At 48.2% G+C, this 21,661-nt stretch overlaps 1 protein-coding gene across 3 annotated transcripts in view; it reads left to right on the plus strand.

The window, feature by feature from the left end:
- Positions 1–18,370, plus strand: part of FBXO21 (F-box protein 21) — a 39,398-nt gene extending 21,028 nt beyond the window's left edge. For 2 of the 3 annotated variants that reach the window (XM_045535093.1, XM_045535096.1), the window contains exons 10-12: positions 3,749–3,960; positions 5,598–5,755; positions 14,128–18,370. In XM_045535093.1, coding sequence (XP_045391049.1) covers positions 3,749–3,960; positions 5,598–5,755; positions 14,128–14,318 — 561 coding nt within the window. In that variant the 3' untranslated portion in view covers positions 14,319–18,370. The remainder of the gene's footprint in view (positions 1–3,748; positions 3,961–5,597; positions 5,756–14,127) is intronic. The other variant, XM_045535094.1, reaches the window with a different exon arrangement.
- Positions 18,371–21,661: the final 3,291 nt, after the last annotated feature.

Raw genomic sequence — 21,661 nt, forward strand, 5'->3', positions numbered from 1 at the left:
ATCACTGCGTGCCACTCCCACCTCAACACATTCTGTTCCCTTCGCTCTGTGGTCTCGGGTTCTCAGGCTCTGGCTACTTCCTTATCTTCTGTCTCTCCTTCAAGGCTACACACCGGAGGGTCATTTCTAAACTTCTTTTACCCCGCGCTTTTCTCCCAGGCCACCTCCCTTCTTCTCCTTGCTTCCATTGCCACTTATATGCTGTCAGCTGCCAAATCAGTAGCTTCCTGCTTGGACCCTGGGCTCCAGACCAACCTGTCCAAGCATCTACTATGCACCTGTCCCTGGCTCTGTCTTCCAGGCAGGGGACAGTCAGCCCACTGGGAACAGTACTTCTCCAGCCTGGGTAGTGCACCGGCCCCTGCTTGTTCTCCTTCCGTCTACTCTGAGCCCCTAAGAACCTGTTATATACAAGATGGCCGGTTATGTCCCTTTACGGCTCAGACCCTTCAGAGTGGCTTCCCTGTTGCCTAGAAGATCAGATTTGTCCATCTCAGGTCTCAGTGCAGCCTACGGTTCTTGGTGGCCCGGCCCTGCCTGCCTGACCACCCCCATCTCTGGTGGCCACCCTGTTGGTCCTCACTCTGTGCTGCCCCAGCCGCGTCCTCTGCTGGTCCATGCTGTCGCTTCAGCCCCAGGCAGGTACCACGTCTGTGCCCGGACATCTGTGCTGATGGCTCAGCTGCATGTGCCGGCTCACTTCTCCTGGGCCTGTCACCTTCTCCTCTGCCTCCTCTGAAGCCCCTTCCTGGTCCCGTGCACAGTGAGGTCAAGTTCTCCTGTTGTGCCTATGAGTGCCCTTCACAGAACTCTAAGTCTGCGGTAGCTGCAGGTTAGTCATCCTGCCCCACTAGACCATGTTCTTCAAGGACAAGACCACATCTTTTTTGATCCTAACTGTAGCCATTCCCAGGCTCTCAGCACAATTCCTGGCACACAGTAGGTACTCAAAAATTATTTTAATGAATAATTAAGAAATGACCAAACGTCGTTAGATATGAATAAAGAAGACTCAAAGAGAGTATGTAGATTTTCCAACAAGGGGGCAATTTGTCCCACTCTAAAAGTGGTTGTTTGGAGACTAGGCCTGTTCAGAAGGTGGGAGAAAATGTTTGGTTTGGGGTGTGTTGAATCTGTCCCGACCTGGAGCCATCGAGTGCAGATGCCCTATGTCCTTTGGCAAGGGCTCTCAGCATCAGGGTCTGATGCCTGAAGCCCCAAAAGTAGACAGTCCCCCAGATACATGGATGTCAAGAAAATAGAGCCGAGAGCCTCAGAGAGAGGCTTAGGGGAAACTGCAGTTCAGACGAACAAGCAGGGTTCCACAAGGTTCCGCAGGGTTCCGCAGCTACAGCCTGTGGGCCACGCGCCAGCTTTTGTGAATAAGTTTTATTTGTCTGCCTATTGTCTATAGCTTCTTTCAAGCTACAGCGGCAGAGTCGAGTAGTTGATTCAGACACCATATGGTCCACAAAAACCTAAAATATTTCCTCTCTGGCCCTTTATGGGAAAAGTGGTAGGGAACCTGCGGCCTTCTAATTTCAAGATTGTTCTTTTTTAAGCACCAAAGGAGGCGAGAAAAGCTTCATTTTTCTCTGCTGCACCCCTTTCAATAAAAGGATTTATAAAATTTGGATTCAGTCAAAAGGCTGCACTCAAGGATCCAAAAGGCTACGTGTGGCCCCAAGGCCACAGGTTCCCCACCCCTTCAAGGAACAGCGTTGGGTATGCCTCACAGGTGATAGACCCCATTCCGAGATCTCCACCCCAAAAGTTGTGGACACTCGGCGTTCTAGGCCTAGAGCATTTGGTTGGGGACAGCGCGGTGCCTGGCTGTCAGCACTGTCCTTTGCAAACACGCCAGGCCCCGTGGCACAGTGTCTTCTCTGTTTCTGCAATGTCCCTTCACTCTCACTCCCCGCACGTGCGTCCAGGGACGGAGGGGTAATTATTGCTGAGCCTTATCTAGACTTCCTTTGTGCTCTGAAGATATCCACGTTCTGGCCATTTTACTTAATCTGTGGAAGGGGGGCGGCCAGCGCTGGGAAAGGAGGGGGAGCTGCGTGCGTGGGACCCAGCAGAGGGGCAGGAAAGTAACTCATTGGAACTATGCAGGTACACAAGGACAGCCACTGTGCAAGCACTGCAAATAGATGCTTCTCCTTCAAATAGGATACTTTTAGCTACAAAGGATCAACGCTCCCAGGGTCCCCAGATTGAAAGCACCCTCTTGGAAGTTGGAAGTGGATAGGGAGTGGCTGTCAGTCCATTCTTGTTGAAACTGGGTTTGTGGTACTCAGGGTTATACCATTCTGCCGATTTTTATGTGTTTGAAACTTTTCGTAGTAGTTAATTAAAATGCTCCTACTCTTGCCCTAGTATGGTGGTTGAGGCCTAAAGGTGACAGTCAGACCCAGGGTCACAGCCTTACTCCGTGTCTCCATAGCCTGTGACCTCAGGCCACTCACTTACCCTCACTAAACCTGATTCCTCTTGTGGAGGTTGGCAGGGACTAAACGTCATTTTTTCTTTCCATATAATCTTAACTCCCAATTTGAAAGTCAAGAAATTAATGACCTTCAAATTAGGAGATTAAGTGTAATAAAAAATATGTTGGGCCTGGCCCAGTGACCAGCAGAGGATAAGCGTTCGGTAAATATTAGGATCCTGCGAATCTCAATCTGGAAGACAAGGTTGGGTTTTAGAATAATAACGTCTTACGTTGCCTGAAACTAGTTTTCACGACACTTCTGCAGGCTCAAAACATATCAGGAAATAGTAGGACGGTGATTAGTCATTATCTGATAAGCGAAGAAACGAATTCAAAGGTAAAAACAGCCAGTCTGAGGGATCTGGGCCTGCAGTCCAGGTTGCTTTGTCTGCTAACGAGGCTGGAATTTAGGACTCGGTAAACTGGAAGGAGAAACTCGTCAGGGACCCCATGCCAAGTGCTGTAAACATAAGGGGTGCTAAATAATTGCATGTATGTGGGGGTTTTTTAACTTTATTTGGATTTTAATTTTTCTGTAGAGGCACCATGTACAGTAGAGAGAATGTCACAGCGGAGTCGGACAGTTGTGCTGCTACAAGCCACTGTAGTGGTTTGAGTTCCGCCTAGGTGTGGTTTCTCCGCTGCCCACCTGAGTACTGAATTCCATTATGAGTTAAGGTCCCTGAAGTGGCCAGTAGGATCCCAGAACCCTGATACACCTGCTTCCTTCTAATGTAGCATCATCAACCAAGCGAACTCTTCCCTCTCGTGCCCTCACTGTGACCCTCTCTATCTTGTCCAGCATTTGTGTCAAAATGTCCTCTTGGTCTCTTGATGAAAGCAATTTGCCATTTTTTCCCCCCAATCCAAGAGTGGCAGGTTCAAATTATTTCCTTTCTGTGTATTAAAAAATTTGGGATTCCCACAATTTCCACACTGTTGAAGAGTGTTAGACCCTGTTAGAGTCCACCTAATCCAAACGTGCCGTAGAGGGCAGCCCTTTGCTGCTTAGCCAGCGCTCGCTCCCGTACACCGATTTCTGAACAACCCCTTGCATTCACACCGGTGGTGCTGGGCTGCCCTGGGTCAGCTGCCAGCGTTAGAGGCGACCCAGCCCTGGGCACACACGGCGCTGACTTGATGAGTCGGTCAGAGAACAGCCAGCCGCTCCTTGCCGTCCTTTGCTAGGCTCGGTAGGTAGGTCTAAATCCCAAGCTGCGAAAAAGAAAAGGCCTAGCTGAAAATATTATCTCCTAGTCTTTCTGTCTTGTCTTGAAGGTGCTTGACATCCTCCAGCACATCCAAACCCTAGACCCCGGGCAGCACGGGGCGGTGGGCTACCTGGTGCAGCACACTTTAGAGCACATAGAGCGCAAAAAGGAGGAGGTAGGCGTGGAGGTGAAGCTGCGTTCCGATGAGAAGCACAGAGACGTCTGCTACTCCATCGGGCTCATTATGAAGCATAAGAGGTGAGTGCAGTCGATTGTCCTGCCCTGCGGTGTCCGTTCCAGAGGGGGCAGCAGAGGACACACGCGTGCGTGTCTCATCAGCAGTTTCCACTGACTCTGGAAGCATCGACTGTGCACCTTTGATCGATTGTTTACCGAGTGCCCACGACAGGAACGACGGAAGGCTGAACCATGTCTTCAACCCTTGTGTTTTTTAAGCAGCGACTCACTTTCCTAACGGAGATCTGGTGTTTTTACCAGCCTTTAGGTGTTTGACCCTTCTCTGTGCAGGAAGATGGAAGCAACTCTGTAAGCCAAGAGGTTTTTCTCTCCTTCCCTCGTTGTTCTTGCTCTCGTGTCCTTCAGTCTCAAGCAGTTCAAATCTGAGTGGTGGGTAGAGCTGTGTTGGGCCATAGGATGCGCCCATGGTTTATTTACTAAGCAAAATTAAATTGTATCCAAAGTGCTTGAACCAATTTGTATCCCACCAGCAGGCTAGGAGCTGAGCTGTTCCTTTTCTTGCCAAGTGTTATTGCCAGACCTTTAAAAATGTACTTACGTGGTAAATGGCAAGTGGTATTTCATTGTGGTTTTAATTTATGTTTCCCTGATTACTAAAAAGGTTGAGGTTCTTTACGTGTTTACTAGCCACCCAAGTTTCCTTTTCTTAAGCACCTCTGCAAGTATTTTGTTTATTTTTCTATTCAGCTATTAGTCTTCCTTATTGATTTATAGTTCTTTATTCTGTGTACTAGTCTCTATGTTGCAAACGTCTTTTCCCAGTTTTGGGCTAGTGTTTTTCATTCTTTTATTGTATTCTTTTTTTTTTAACTTTATTATGGAAATTTTCCGACATATACAAGAGTAGATAATGAGCCACACGACGTTCCCATCCTCCAGCATCAGCAGTTACTGTAATAGGTCAGTCTTCACTGGTTCATCCACTCTCCATATCCTTCTCCCGGGATTAACTGAAAGAAATATGAGATGTCATTTCATCTGTAGCCATCTCAGTCTGTATCTCTAAAAGGTAAAGGTTTTCTCTCTCTCTCTCTCTCTCTCTCTCTCTCTCTCTCTCTCTCTCTCTCTCTCTCTCTCTCTCCTCTCTGTTTTACAGCTTAAAAAACAGTTCCTTAACCTCATCAAATACTAGTTGGAAGTCATGTTTCCCCAGTCCTATATTTTTTAGTTTTTGAGTCAGGGCTCATTGGTCTCTTAGTTTTAACGATGTCAAATTAGTTAGTCTTTTCCTTTAAAGATTGTATTTTTAGTGCCTTGTTTAAGAACTCTTTGCCTGTCTCGAGTCACGAAGCTATTTTATATTTTAAAAATTCTGCATTGCACATCTAGGTCTTCATTTTACTAGAATTGGTTTTGGTGTCTTATTGTCAGGCCAGGGTCCCAATACCTTTTTCCATTTGTATAACCATCCCTCTTTGTTGAAAAGTTCATTCTTTTCCAAGTGAAGTGCTGTGTTGATAGTAGAGTTGTTCATAAAAAGGGACATGGTGTCCTGAAAAACGCCTCACCGTGGAGGGAAAGCAGGTAAGTTGGTAAGAGCCTGAGCTTCAGAGGAGCCAAGCCATTTCTGTGTGCATTTCCCGGTTGCTGTGACAGGGCCCAGGGGACCTGATCTGCCGTGCTCTTGTGTCAATTAGGTATGGCTATAACTGTGTGATCTATGGCTGGGACCCCACCTGCATGATGGGACACGAGTGGATCCGGAATATGAACGTGCACAGCCTGCCGCACGGCCACCATCAGCCTTTCTATAACGTCCTAGTGGAGGATGGTTCTTGTAGATATGCAGCCCAAGGTAAGAGGCTCCTTCTGTTGGTACCTTTCATGCCACCCCGGCTTATTTTAAGCACACGTGTGAGGACTCAGGGGTCATTAATACATTCAATGGTGGCAGTTGTCCCATGGCTCACCTCACTGGGACTGACAGTCAGCTATACATGGGTGGATTGCTCTGGTGCAGCTGCATCGAGGGTGAGGTAGTCCCGCACACTCTCCCCCCAGGGTCTCCCTCTCCCCAGGTGTTGGTGCTCTCTGATCTGATTGGCCACTGCCTATGCCAGTCAAATTCCTGAAAGTCCTGTTTCCCTGCCATTGGCTCCCCCCAGACAAGGAGGACCATCCTTGCCTTTTCCCCACTGCCTGCCTGGATTGGAGGGCACCAAGTGGACACGCTGGGGCCACCCAGCACTCTCTGGCTTCTGGATTCTGTGGCTGCTGGCCGCAGAGACGCCCTCGTGCGTCCACATGTGGGAACTGCAGCCCACAGCCTGGCTGTAAGCGCACCTGAGAGAGCTAACAGGCGTTTGGGCGCTGCTGTCAGCCCTGACAGGTGCTTGCCCGGGGCAGATCTGAGATGGGCACAGACAGAGCCTGGGGAGGCAGGTTAGAGACAAGAATGCCTCCGGGGTGAGTCTCCCATTTCTTTGTCCCTGCTGAATTTCACCACCATTTAATAGGATGGATTCGTTGTCTGCCTCATTCACATTAATTAATAATTCACTCATGTTAATGATTAATAAAAACGAACATGAATGCCAAGGTAGTGCTGCTCTGTGACAGGCAGTGTTCTAATGGACACTAACTCCGTTTGAGAACCGTCGTCGTCGCTGTCTGGATGAGGACACTGAGGCACATGAGAGCCGTGTCAGGGTATGAACTGGAAGTCAGGCGGCTTGGCGAAGAGCCTTATCCTTAACTAGCATGCTGTAGCTTTTCTTATCTGGCCTGACTCAGTATTACGTTCTGATTAATCCAATAATAGAAATAGAAGTTGTATGCAAATCTCAGAAGCTTCAGAAAGGCTGGGGAAAGTTTCCATGTTAATTCTCCATCACAGCAGTAGCAAGGGCAATCTGTGTACTGAGACTGCAGGTCGCTTAACCTGGATCAGTCGGACGGGGCAGGCGGGAGAGTTTACCCTGCTCCCCGTGCCAGATGGAGGCTCCCACGGCAGGATTTAGCAACTGTGTCAAATAAAAAAAATACTACCAATGTCTACAAATCAACAAATGATTTGGAAATTGTTGACTGATTTGCTGGGCCATTTGTCACTTGGTCACTTGGTCAGCGTCTTAGACTGTACGTCATAGAGCCTGTCACCAGCATAGAGGGGTGTTTCCTTTTCTGACCACTGTGGGCCAGTCGTTGTCTGCTCTGTGGAGTTGCTGTTAAGACTTTTGATACTTGATGTTTGAGTTTCTAGAAAGTTTTATATTGACTCGAAAATGGGCTTTTTAGAGGAGGTAAAAATGAGCATTTGGTTTTAGGTGTTCTAGACTTGACCATGCTAAAGATTCAGAAATTGATCTCTCGTCATATCTGAGTCCACACGCAATGTAAGGTTCTGTCACAATATTGTAATGACTTTGAAAAGAATTGAGTGTCTGGTTGTCAGTTTTACCATCTCTAAAATGGAGATGGAACTAAATGGTTGTAGGTAATGTTAGCAAATTGTCTCTTGGGTAATATTAGCAAATTGCCTATTTTAATTTTAAAGTTTTCCGAGACAGAAAGCTCTGCGACCCGCAGAGTGTTAGTACGCCGCGAGAGCGTCTGCCTTGTGCCAGCAGCCGAGTGGCACCCGGTCAGTGAGCGCTTCCCGAGGCTGGACATACGTGGGGGACCCTGCGAAGGAGCTTGTCCTCATCTCTGCAGCCTCGGGAAGCGCTGGGGCGCTGTTCAGGGCCTTCTCTCCCCACAGGACTCCCCGCCGGGCCGGCTCCTTCGCCTTCTGGCCTCATTAGCTGTGCCTGTGCTGGCGACGCCCAGAGCCAGGTCTCCATCCTGAGCTCTGCCCTGGGCCCCGTGCCCACCTCTGTGACAGCCCCTGGGCATCGCCCCTGGAGAGCGCCGGGCGGAGGGCGGGGCTCATCACTCGCCTCTCACACGTTCCTAACCCTGAACTCACTGTGCTGCCCTGCCCACCCTGCTCCTGCATGTCCCATCTCCCTGGTGGCACCACTTGGGGCCATCTCTTGCTTCTGTCGGCTCATCCTCATCGTACATCCAGCTGGCCAGAGACCCCCCCGCTCCCTCCCGCATGGCCATTGCGTTTCCGTCGCTGTGGCCTGAGTCTCTGCTCGCATCACTTCCTACTGGCGCCTGCCTCCAGGCCCGCCCGCCACACTCAGGGCCTTCTCCTCAGCAGTAGCCAGAGGATCTTCCCAGCACGCGCCTGGCCAGGTCACTCGCTGCTGGAACTGTCAGGAGTTTCCCCTTGGCAGTCACGCTGCTTTATAGGGATGTGGGATGTGGCATGTGGGCCCTCCCCTACGGCCTCGTCTCTGCGCCCACCCCTCAAACTCCAGCCCCGTCAAACACTTTGTTCCCTGAGGTCACCATTCCTGCTTGCCTTCGGGTCCTCGCCTGCGGCTGCTCCTGACTGGCAGGCTGCGCCCCCTTACCTGCTCCAGCCCTGGTTTCCTGTCATTTCCTTCCAGAAGCTCTTCTCACCCCTGCCTCTCCCCCGCCTCCCTCAGATCAGGCCACATGTCCTGAGTACCCTGTCCTTCCAGTCGGAGCACCTCCGGGTCCTTCATCTCGCACTGAATGACCCTGTCACCCGCCACGAGCCCCACGAGTGCGGTGACTGAGCCTGCCCTGCTCACTCAGGGCTGTCCCAGCACCGGAACCTTCCAGACCCCCGGGAGATACTCGCATTCTAGGAGGAGGGAATCCGGTCCAAGAGAGACAGCTTGGGCACAGAGGAATAAGGAATGAGATGAGTAGAAAGAGTGTGATGAATGAGAGGTGGTTTTTTTTTTTTTTTACAACTTTAGATTAAGAGCATTTTAAACATGTGGAACAGTTAAAGGAATATATCAAATACCCCACTCACCCTTCAGGAGATTCAACAGTTAACAATTACCATATTTGTTTTATCTATACAGACTTTAGTTTTTTCTGCAGCATTTGAAAGTATATTGCAGACATCGTGACCTAAATACTTGATGATGCATCTTCTAAAAATAAGCACATTTCTCTGCATTTCCACAGTTATCATTATCACACCTTATAAATGATAATTGTTTCATAATATCTAACAATTCAGTTTTCAGATTTCCCAATTGTCACAAAAATAACTTTTATACCTTTTTGTTATCGTTTTAAAAATCAGGATCCAACCAGGACTTATGCACGGCACTAGATTGTTATTTCTTTTTAGTGTCTCTTGTTAAGTCTGAGGCTTAATCAGATCGGGTTAAATATTTTTGTGTAGAATACTTAACGTCGGACGCTGCGTCCGTCCAGAGAGGCAAGTGGTGTTCTGTGTCCTACTTCGAGTGATGCGGAGTTTGGTCACTTGGCTAAGACAGTCACTTACCACAGGGGACAGTGTTCCCTTTGCAATTAACAGGAAACCCATGGGATCATGCTGTGACATCCCGTGAATACCCTATTCCCCGGTGACCTTTCACATCATGGTTGGTTCCAGCGCCTGGTGAACAGCCTTGCCTAAATTATTATGTGAGATTTGCAGGGCGGCGATTGCCTACTGCTCTTCTCTCTACTCCTGTGCACGAGAGCTTTCCCCTCCTCCGATTCCCCCCACCATCTGCACACCCCCCTCCCTACCGTAGATTCCTGGATTTTTATTTATTCAGTGCGTTATAATCATGTGAGACAACTTTATGCTCATATTAGCCCATATTTAGCCAGTGGGAGACCTTGAAAAGCTAAATTTTAAAAACACTTATTTAAATAAGTTTTCAAACATTTCTGGGTTAATTTCTTTGTATTAAACTTATTTTGTTTTTAAACTTGCTCTAAATTTTTAACCTTTGGCTCCAGTGATCCCATTAATAGAACCCATTAATAATGCTTTTCTAATTATTAGCTCTCCACCGAGAGTTGAAGGGTGAGTTGTAAAGCACATACATGTGTGACACCTTCACATAGTTTCAGTTTGCACAGTGAGCGAATTCTGCCGTCTGATGGAGCTGTACAGCACCACGCGGCTGTGACTTTTGTTCCCACTAGGGGGCGTGCTTTAATACTGTGTTGGCCCTTGGCAGGGGAGCCCGACTGCTGCTCCAACCACAGCACTCACTTCCCATATACTATGGAAAGTGGCTATCACAGATGCTCTGAATTCAGGTCAGCCCCCCATACTGGAAGATCGGGACTCCAACCGCCGTGTGAAAATGTAGTTCTTAGATGTGTTTTGTCTGTAATGATAAGGCACCTCACAGAATGCTGGGTACATGCTGTGTCCCTGCCAAGTGTTAGTTCCCTTCTCTCTCATTTGTCCGACACTTCCAAACTCAACTTTCCGCCCCGTCCCTCCTGCCCCCCACATAGTCCACAGCATCTGCACGTGCTGGCAGGGGTGGGCAGGGGGTTAGGATCCCCTGCATCGGGGGTGGAGTGTGAAGGGGCAGAGCCCTTTTGGAGGGCACTTTGGCCCTGTCCTTTAAACTGTAGAACTCTCAGGTGCTCACTCTCTTCCTGCCTAGCAGTTCCCTCCTTGATCCCTTGACACGTGTGCAGGGAGGCTTGTGGTCCCCTTGTTAAAATAGCAAGACAGTTGTCGTTCATAAGGACCCACGTGGTCAACTGGTGTCTCTCATACTGTAGAATACCAAGCTGCAATTAAAGAAGCCATTTGCTGGTAAATGCTTTGAGTATGTTTTGTATAAATAAATACATATAAAATAATACTAAATCTTCCTTAAGTATATATATAGGGTATTTAGATAAGTTACGTATGTGCACTCATATAATAAGGACTGGAAAGACACACTCACACTGCTGGTGGTTTCCTCTCAGGAGGGCAGGAGGGGCCAGGTAAGGACAGGTGCCCAGGGAGGATTCATAGGTGGTATTTCCATAGTGTGTATTCATATGTTTTGGGGGTAGCTAAAAATTTAAAATAAAATAAGGAGATGCATTTTGTTGAATACTTCAAGGGAATCTGGAAAGACTTTTCTGGATTTTCCAGAAGTTGCAAGTGATCCTTTATTCATGTTTTACTCAAGTAAGTTTTGTGTGACTTAGATTTGTCATCTTCGTAAAGTAAATTTTTTAGAAAACCTTCTTAGTGGATTGGCGTTTATTTTCCAAACTTCATAGTACACAGTTGCCAACTTTGTTATCTTGTTTTCTCCTTAAAAAAAAAAAAATATATATATATATGTATATATATATTCTTTCCTCTTTTGCTCCTCAGCAGGCTGGGAGCCCAGGCAGGCCAATGCACTGAGTCCGATCCTTGCTGCTCTCTAGCCGTCAGGGCTGGGGCTGGAGCCCCTCAGGGGCTGTCATCAACCCTCCATGGGTTCCCAGCATTCCTGCCTGGACTCTTCCTGCTTCTTGCTCTGGGCCCACGTCAGGGTTGTGTGCAGCAGCTGCCTGGTCTTATCCCAGCAGATCTGTGCATAATAACTCAGTTTTCTTCCCTCCTCCCAGCAGAAGCTAAGTATTACCAACACCAGGCTACAACTTAATACATAGAGAGGAAGAGAGAAACGGTGCTAAAACACAGGGCCGTGTTTCTCTAGAGCAGGGTTCTCAACCTCAGCCCCGGCAACATTTGAGCCTAGATGATTTTTGTGGTGGGGGCTGTCCTGTGCGTTGTAGGATGTTTAGCAGCATTGTTGGCCTCTGCCCACTCCAGGCCAGTAGCAGCTCTCAATTATGACAACCGAAAATGTCTTCAGACCTTGAGAAATGTCGCTTTGGGGGCAAAAGATTCCCCCAGTTGAGAACTACTGTTCTAGACAAACTGGCAACAAAGCAGTTGTTCTAAGTTACCTGCTCAAATTCTTTTTACTTTAAATATCTCTATCCTGCTGCCTAAGGACTAGCAACAGCGGTCCCCTTAGAGCAAAGGGGCTTTTATGTCTTCGTGGGATTCCCAGATTCTTCGCCGTCCCTCTAAGATTTCTGTGCAGCTCTGCAAGAAACTCCAAATGTGAGGCCCGGGGCGGCTGGTGTGGTTAAGCCACCACGCTGGGATTACATCGCCCATGACGCCTCACTAAGCGGCTACCTCCCTGGATGTGGGGAGGGAGACAGCAGTGGCAGGTGGGCAGGAAAGGGCATTTTGAAGCATTTGCAGGTTGGGTTTTATTTTTCTTTGTACATTTATTGATTTTTTTTCCCAAGTCCAACATCTGAAAAATGTAAAACATAGTGAAGAACATAAAATCATGTCTAGGGATCTAATGGTAACAGCAGAGAGAGATCGGTTAGCAGACTGCCTAGTTTCCTTTTTGAAAAACTGAAGGTCCTGAAACCACAGACTTGCCCCTCCCCGGGCAGCAGGGTGCTCTGGGCTCACCCAGCCGCGCCCTCCTTTCTCTGTGCTGTTGGGTTCTTAGGTCTCTTTCCTTACCCGCTCTGGACTCCACCCGTCTGGGTTTGAGTCCGGGGTGAGGCTCGGGCAGCTGCTTAGCTCTACGCCACAGCTCACGTAGCTGCAGGAGGGGACCGAGAGGGGACTCCTGCTGGGGTGGTTACGTGGCGTGGCGCCTGCGAAGCCACCGCAGTGCCCGGCGCATTGTAAGTGCCCAGTGAAGCTGGGGAGCTATGCCATGTAACGGAGCAGCCGCTGATGGGGGCCCTCCAGGCTTTGTCTAAGTAATACATACTCCCACCCCTGCCTCCCGCAGGGTCTGGAAACAGGCCACTCGTGTTCGTGGCCGCCTAGTATTTTGCTGAATTCGTGTGCCGTCATTTATTTACCCAGTGACCTACAGCAGGAACGCGTTTACATGTTCCCTGTCATCAGTACTGTTAAGATAAACAGCTCCCGCACGTTCATCTTTGCACGTGATTTCTCAGCAGTAGTGATTTTTAAACTGTTCTGTATCCCCAGTGACGGTCTGAAGAAACAGCCTAAAACAACATAGTAGCACAAATTTTCTTTAAATCCTCCTGTTTTTGTGGTTTAAAAAAAAAAATGCCAATTACATTATGCAACTGCTTTTCCTGCTCCCCAGAGACAAATTACACTTAGAGTCAGTGCGTCAGAAAGATGCCTGTGTTTGTCCTCCGTGCTCTGGGGATTCGGGGCCTCCGAATGCCCTTTGTATTTCAGGTGGTTTAACCAAGCTGTTTAAAAAATAACGCGCTGCGCTGCGTATGCTAGTCAGCCCACTGGAGCGCGGCACCCAGAGACTCACTCGAATCAGTCGAGTGACAGTCTGTGCTAAGAATGGCTTCGTGTTGAGCAGAACTGAGGCTGCTCTGGGAACAATGGGACAGTCTGCCTGGCCCGGCTCCTTCCTTCACGGGGCCAGGTCATGGAAGACGGGGCTGGCCTCCTGAACCAGGGGATGGGGCCACACGCAGTGTCGGGCCAGGCCTCTGTGGCCAGCAAGGAAGGGCGCCCAAAACACCGTCCTCTCGTCGGGCCCGTAGAGAAGCTGTGTTTCGTATATTTTTGGGAGGGGAGGCGACATCACAGGATCTCAGCCTTTTAAGTACCTTTCCTGTATTATCTTTTTTAAATTATTCCATTTTAAAGGCCGTATTTTCTATTTCTTTCTCTAGTAGCCAAATAGAGAGCAGGGAGAGGTGCCGTTGGTTTCCTAGGAGATGGTACAGAGAGTAACGGCTGATACCCGTGCAGGATCCAGGGGCGCAAACCACTTCCCATCCCTCTTGCTGCATCTCCCGGCAGCCCTGGGAAGCGGCTGCTCGCCTTGCCAGCACACGGCCAGTGTCGACAGAGTGGTCCGTGTGGGCGGGGCTCCCGTTAGTGGATGGTAAGGATGACAGGGAAGAGACTTGTCACCAAAGGACCCAGCTGCCTCCGAAGTCCAGCCACTGGCAAGAAATGAGCAGGGAAGGATACTCTCGTCCCATACTTTTGATGATTTGTTGGGTCAAATCAGAGGAACATGATGAGTCCCTAGTTTGCGGGTCCCCAGAAGACTCTGTTGGGGTTTTGCTGGAGCCAAACGTCTTGCTCAGAGAACAGGAAAACACTTCTGTTCACGTGGCGCTCTCGGGGGGGGGGGGGGGCCTGCCGCCAGCCCACCTTCCCCCACCACCTCTTGTTGCCTTTATCTCCCGTCACCTGGTTCTGTAAACATCTCAGTCTCTCCCTCTCCTCCACCCCAAAAATGCCCCTTGAAAGGGGTGATAGGAGGTTCTCTGGGTAAAAGATGCTGCAGAAATTTAAATCGTAATGAGACTGTCCCTGTGCCTCTTTACCAACAGAAAACCTGGAATATAACGTGGAGCCCCAAGAAATCTCGCACCCTGACGTGGGACGCTATTTCTCAGAGTTTACCGGCACTCACTACATCCCAAACGCCGAGCTGGAGATCCGGTACCCAGAGGATCTGGAGTTTGTCTATGAAACGGTGCAGAATATTTACAGTGCAAAGAAAGAGAACATAGACGAGTAACGTCTAGTAGAGGACATTGTACCTTTGCTGCTGCTGCTACCTTCCAAGAGAACAGGATTCCGGAAGAAGGTGTCTCCACGGATCCTGCTGGTTCACACCACCAGGAAAGCCACTTAACCAGTAGTGCTGGTTGGTTGCCTCCTCGGTTTAGATAACGTGTGCTCTCCTACAGCTGCAAAGACAATGTTGCTCTCCGCCTACACTAGTGAATTAATTTGAAAGGCACTGTGTCAGTGGCATGGCTTGTATGCTTGTCCTGTGGTGACAGTTTGTGACATTCTGTCCTCATGAGGTCTCACAGTCGACAACTCTTATGAGCATTCTTTCTATTCACTTTCCATTTCTTAATGTCTGTCTACATTTGTCTCCGAACATTTCATTTGCTGGGCAGATGGGGTTATATGTTTGCAATGTTTCTTTCTGATTCCTCTTTGGAATACGTGCGTCCTAAGTCGGGACTGCTGTCTCTTCACCCTGAATTTAGTTGCCTATTCAGAGGTAAAGTTGTGCGCTATCTTCGCAGCGTCTTGGAGACAGAGATATTAACACGCTAATGGTAATTAGAATCATTTGAATTTATTTTTTCTAATACGTGAAACACAGATTTCCAGTGTTTATCTTTTTTTAAATTTACATTGGGAGAATAACACAGTTTTCCCTTCCATAGTCCTCTCGTGGATTTATGCACATCTCTGCAAATCATTAGTTTTCTATTTTATTACATAAAATGCTTTGAGAAAATGCATAGTAATGGCCTTCATGAATGGATTTTTCCACATTCATCAACTATTCCTCCCTTTAAAATGACTACTTTTTTTATTTTAAAAATCTGCTTCAGTTCATGAGTAGGTCTTAAATCAGTGATAAGTTCTTTCCTGTAGTGAGATGTACCATGCAAATCTTGATATTAAAATGATTGCTCTTAGAAATCATCCTTGGTCTCCAAAGACCAAAAATGAGGTTTTGCTTTTGTTATCAGAAAAAAAGAAATAATGAACCTTTAAAAAAAAAATTTTTTTTAAGGAAAAAAGTGGTTTCACGCCCTTTTTCATTCCTTAGAGTCACTTGAAAACCTTTTTGAATGTGGTGGGGTAGAAAGAAATGGTGTCTTTACTTTTAAGAACGTTGGAGAGACAGGAAGGGACACGCGTGTGTAATCTTTCTCGAGCCACCAGTGCCCTGAAAGCGTCAGGACAAACGTGTCCTGAAGTCTCACGGCAGAGCCCGACTTTGTTCAGATGCCACTGGCTCCTGTTCCACGTGCTCAGTGACTGAGCGGGAAGGTGCCGAGGGTTCCTCAGCTCCGGGACCCCCACCACTCTCGGCCCGCCAGTTCTCAAGCGAGCTAATCTTGTAATTAACCAGTAGAAGCCAACTTCCGGAGTTAGGACCTAGTTACTTTGCTATCAGCGTTTAAAATAATGCAGTTGCTCTAGAATGAGGCGTCAGGGGCTGTGATCCGCTCATTTGCATGCAGTATTCTCACTCCATGTTGAATGACTGCTTGTCATTTACCCTGGGGAACCCTGGGATGACCGGGCTGGGGAAGACACGTGAGACACTTGGTAGCGAGTGAAGGCTGTTAAGCAGTTCTTAGAGATGGGGACGTGGCCAGCCAGCTCCGTCCAGCCTAAATCAGCTATTGTCTAGTACCCATGTTCCCCATCGGTCAAATGATTTGAACTTGCATTTGAAAATGTGACCACTCCCAACACCCAACCTGCCCGAGGTTGGGGGGATTTTACACTACTCTCATTTAAAGGTGAAAATTAGATAATAAGGAATTCATATTAACGAGATGCATTAATAAGAGACTATGGAGCATGCTGAGAGTTATAATGTTGGTTTTCTGGTTTGATTTCTTTTTTTATTAGAGTAACATCAAAGCCAAGAAAGATGGTTTTACCTTTACTGACCCAACTGTAAATATGTATCTAGACTGTTTTTAAATGTGTTTCTTCATGAATGCTTCATTCGGCTCCAGGAAGCCTGCATCACCTGTGTAAGTTGGTATTTGGGCACTTTATATTTTTCTAAAAACGTGTTTTGGATCCTGTACTCTAATAAATCATAAGTTTCTTTTTAAAATTTTTCCAAAAGTTTTCTCCATTTTAAAAAGCCCTGTTATAAAAGTAGAACTTTCACAATGTTAAAATATTAAATATTTGGATATAGTAACTTCTTTTCTCTTCAAATGAATGCCAAGATTTTTTTGTACAATGATTAATAAATGGAACTTACCCAGAGAAACCACACCCACGGCCTGCCCCATTTCGTTTCAGAACAGAAAGCCCACCCCTGACTAAGGTAGAATGTCTCTCACCTCTCTCCTGATCTAAATATGAAAGATTTGCTCTACTGAATTTTTCTTAACACTAGCGAGTGGAACAGGGTAACTTTATACTGTTTTTTCCTTGCCAAATATTCATTTTTATAAGCTCACTAGTAATGTTTGAGAGTATCTGGTTGTCATGCAAAGATTGTACCTTTTTAGTTATGTGAAGATACATGTTGTAAAAGGAAAACTGCAAATCCTTTTGAGGGAAAACCAGGTTCTTGGTGTTTTTGGTTAAGGTTGACTTGAACAGTTGCGTACACACAGTGTGTCTACAACGTCCTTCGGAGCACCGTTCTGTGCGATGTCACCATACACTGTATGGGGGGACGGAGAGGTTATAGGCTAAGCTAAGTCAGTTTCCTGTGTGGTTTCTCCAAACCTCCAATACACTGATGTGCATTGTGACTTTCTAAGAGGACGGCACAGTCTGCCATGTGTTCCTAATTCATTTGACCCCTAGAACTTCTGTCCCCCAAAATGCACACACTGTCCCCGGGGGCCCAGTGTTTGCAGACAAACTTCGAGAAAGGGTCCCAGTGAGACGTCCATCACTTATGTCCAGAACTAGTCTACCTTATAATCAGACCGGTTCTGCCAAGCGTTGTGTTTGTCAACATCCACCTGGCAGGTTTTGGAAAGGCCGGCTTTATGTCCTCTCTGCCGGAGACTCATAACAGATCTTGGTTATAAGCGCATTTGCACAGCAAAATCGTTTTATTGAGAAAACCAGCACTAAGGACTGTTGCCAGCTCAGTTTTACATTTATACTATTTAAGGTCTTGTTCTCACTTTAAAACGTTTCAGTCTTTCTCAGCGCATTAAACGGAGCCAGGCGGCCGCTTCCCAGACCTTCCGCTGCGTCGGGTCCCTCTGCTGCGAAGGGGAAATACTGCTTCTCCTTAGTCCGCACTCCAAGCACGTGAACTTGGACTACCAGCAACTTTTTAATTTAAAAGTATCTGTGGCCATTGATAATCGACATGTAGTTCTCCGGGTTTTTCTTTATTTTGTCTTGGTTTTTGGAGGGAAGGAGAGAACTTTCAACTGGACAAAACGCAGAATGTGACTCTGGGACGGTTTATTTTTGGAGACTTCAGTTGCCGTATCGTGTGCATTGCTGTGTACCGCCTGCTAGCCTTGAGCCCGGTGCTGGCCTGAGCTCTGTCATCCTCCCAGCAGCCCCAAAGGCAGGGCCAGATAGTAAATAATTTGGGCTTTGCGGGCCACAGACTGTCTCTGTGGCATGTTCTTTGTTTTCAAAAGCGTAAACAGCATTCTTAGCCTCAAGGGCTGTATAAAAACAGGCTGCAGGCTGGATTAGGCCCGCGGACCATAGTTTGCTAACTCCTGCTAGGGCGAGTGGGTTAGCATCCGACTGTGTAGGTGGGGAAACCCGGATCTCTCAGCTGTGCGTGGGCGGGAAACCGGATGTGAAGCCCACGTGGTCCTGGAGCCTCCGGGAGCCACCGAGCAGCAGTTCTTCCCACCCACACTCCGGGCAGCAGCGTACGCAACTACCTCAATGGTTCAGCCATTGTCTGGCAGCAACTTTAACCTTGAACGTAGCAGCTCCGAAAATTCAGAATCTTGAGGGGCAAGGACATTCCTTCAGTGACTAAAATTATGTGCAATCATAGAATAAATGTATTATGGCCATGTAGCAATGATTGTATTAGTTACACTAGTTCCATAATAAATAGACCCAAAAAATCTACTATGGCTCAAACACAATAGAACTTTTTTGCTCACGTAACGCTGGGCAGGGGAGTGGGTTGGCAGGGCCGGCTTCTGGCAGGCATTCAGAGACCCAGGACGGCAGAGGTTCTGAACGCCCCGGGGCCATCTCCCTGCCTCCCACCGGAATGGGGAGGGACCCGTCCAGGAGGTTTGCGTGAGCTGGGTCTGTGAGTGGCACGCGCTGTACCCACTGCGGCCGCAGGGAGGCGGGAAAGGTGTCCAGTTATGTCCCAGTGAAGGAGAGGGAAGGCTGCCACGGGCCACTCCAGTGTGCTCTTCCCACGGCAGGAGACAGCACACAGTAAGTCAGACTGTTCTTGCTAACAAACATCGCCCGTCTCCGGCTGTTGCCCCTGCCTCGGTAGCACATAGCAGGCAGTGGGGTACCCCGTACAGATGTCACTGCCTTCGTAAATTCATGGTCCCCACGGCAGACGGCTGCAGAAGGGGAGGAGAGGAGATCTCCCTGGGCAGGTCACATTTGCTACCCCCACCAGAGTATCCAGGACTCGCTGATGGCCCACGCCCTCACTCCAGGGGAGGCTGGTGGATGTCTTCTGTGGGCCCAGGAGGAAAACAAGGTGTGGTGAGCCCCCCCACTGGTGTGTGCCCCACCCAGTCCCCGCGTCCTACTCAGCTAAGTTCTCTGCGGGCGGGTTCGTGCCATCAACCCAGCATGACTCCCGGGCGACCTGTGGTCCATGAACTAAAAGAGATTATCTGACCTCCTACTCCCAGTTCCCGTTCGGTGGGGAAGCAGGGACACGACAGCTGCAATAAACACTCTGTTTGGAAAAAGAATGATACACACAGAAGTCACAGCTGGATGAGATCCTGCATGGGGGAGGCCTTGTGAAGTCCCCCTGCCCTGGCCGTGGGGACAGTTCTTGAGTAAACCCTGACTCTGCTCTCTGGGCGGAACTCCCTGGTTCATTGTTCATGGCGGATCTTGGCCTCTGGGGGGAGGTTCTTTCTCAGCCTGGCCCTCCCTGGTCCCTTCCGAAGGGGTGTCGGGGATGCGTCCTCCCGGGAGCTGCATAGCTCTCAGGCCACTTCCTGCGGGGACGAGCTTGGGGCCTGTCCGAGACTTTTACTTGTTTTTACAAACTTGTGATTTCCTCTGGCAATGATTCCTTCCAGCACTTAACCTATTTGTGCCAGTAATCATGCCCAACATTCTTTTCCAGAACTTTCCAATCTGCTTTACTGCCTCATGCCTCCCTCCCTGCCGGCCCCTGGTGCAGAGGTGGCTGCCAGCATCTGATATTAGCCAAAGGTGAGTCTCGTCACTTAACCGAAAAACGTTTAATGGGTCTTTGGTGCTCGGGGATTGTCACTGTCGTCTCCTGCTGCCGGTGTGCAGAGCAGCTGCCTTTGCAACGTGGGAAGCCCAAGACATCTGACACTTCCATTCTGGTTCTCAAACCAGCAAATTTCTGCTTTCCTCCATTTTTCTTCTCTTCCCTTGCAATAAGCCTCAGAGGGCAACCAATGCACACTGTATTCTTTCTCTTGTTGGCTGCTTTCCCTAAGCTAGCAACCAGGCCAATTTCCCACCTTGCAAATTGTAAGCGACAATTTGACCAAGTCTCACCCGCGAGCACAGTTCCCCAACCTTCCCGCCTGCTCCAGGGGTTTCCTCGCCACCTAAGCTAACAGACTGTGGTTTGGGTTTTTGACACACCGGTTCTCCCCGCTCGATGCTGTTGTTTTGGTTTGGTTTTAAGTTTTAAACTTGGCTGGTGTTGCCATAGGAAGTTATGCTTCCTATTTGGCTGTGCAGAAAAACCAAGGACAACGACGTCCAGTCTCTCTGGGAGCGGGAAGAGCTGCAAGTTGATGAGTGAACCTCAGACAGGAAGTTTGGGGAGACTGAGTGGACAGTCTGGGTTATAACATCCTTACATGGTTCGAATCGCCACCTACTTCTCTTAAAGTGACAGAATTCTGAATGGAAACCTTCATATTCCAGTCACTGATTTGGGGGGAAATTAGAGAACACTTGGAATAAAAGTTATGCTTTTCCTGTCTCCAAACATTTAATCTCAAGGTCTTAGAATTATCAAATAATCTACCAGTTTTTATAGGATGCTCTTCCTGGTCACACCCGTTCCTGTGCGGGGGCTTTAAGCCCAGCGTCCGTATCTGCCTTTTGTCCAACATTGCCCACCTCCAGGAGCCTTTCTTGACTTTAATCACTCCCCTCTGAAATCGTTTTGCCTTTTTTGATCATGATGAAATCCGATTATCTGATGTAAAATTAGCCAATTTAAAGTGTATATATCCGTGGCATTTAGTCCATGCACAGTGTTGTGCAGCGACCACCTCTAGCTCCAAAACATTTTCGTGCCCCTAAAATAAAACCCCACACCATTAGCAGTCACACCTCCCCCCAGCCCCCAACCCCCAGTCTGCTTTCTGTCTCTGAGTTTGCCTGTTCTGCACATTTCGTACCAATGGAGTCAGTATGTGACGGTTTCTTTCACTCAGCGTAATGTCTTCTAGGCCCTTCCTCTTCACAGCAGGAATCAGCACTTCGTTCCTTTTCATGACCAGCTAATATTCCATTCATGGATGTACCACATTCTGTTTCTCCATTCAGCTGTTGATGGACATTCGGGTTGTCCCACCTTTCTGCTGTTGTGCATGGTGCTGCTATGACCCCCCTGTGAAATTTTAATACCACAGATAAACTATACGTCTGCTTATATATGAATATGTGTAGCTGTGCTTTATACATGAAAAGCATACTACACATAGTATTGTTTTGCTCCCCCCAAGAACAAAGGTTTGCCCCTTGGGGGTGATGCTGCCCCAGTGGACATGCAGGCTGCACCTGGCGGGGTGGGTACTGGGAACAGCTGCTCTCTGCTCCTTCTCGCTGACCACTGGTGTCTGGTGTCTTGTCTGTGAGTGTCTTTTAATGTACCCACCTTTCTTTGTGCCAGGAGCTGTAGTGAATACAGAAGTACATGTCTGTCACTGATCTAAGGGCTAAAATGCATATTCTAAAGACATTTTTTGATGTGTACTACATAGTTTTCTTTGCTTAGTATATGGACTTGACCCACCCAGATCTCCTGCAATCTGTTCTGTTAAAAAAAAAATTCTGGTTAGGCTGGGCGTAGTGGCTCACGCCTGTAATCCCAGCACTTTGGGAGACCGAGGTGGGGGGATCGCTTGAGCCTGGGAGTTGGAGACCAGCCTGGGCAACATAGCAAGACCCCATCTCCAAAAAAGAAAAGTTTTCGATTAGCTGGGCGTGGTG

The sequence above is a fragment of the Lemur catta genome, chromosome 21 (assembly GCF_020740605.2).
Source record: "Lemur catta isolate mLemCat1 chromosome 21, mLemCat1.pri, whole genome shotgun sequence".
NCBI classification, from domain to species: Eukaryota; Metazoa; Chordata; class Mammalia; order Primates; family Lemuridae; genus Lemur; species Lemur catta.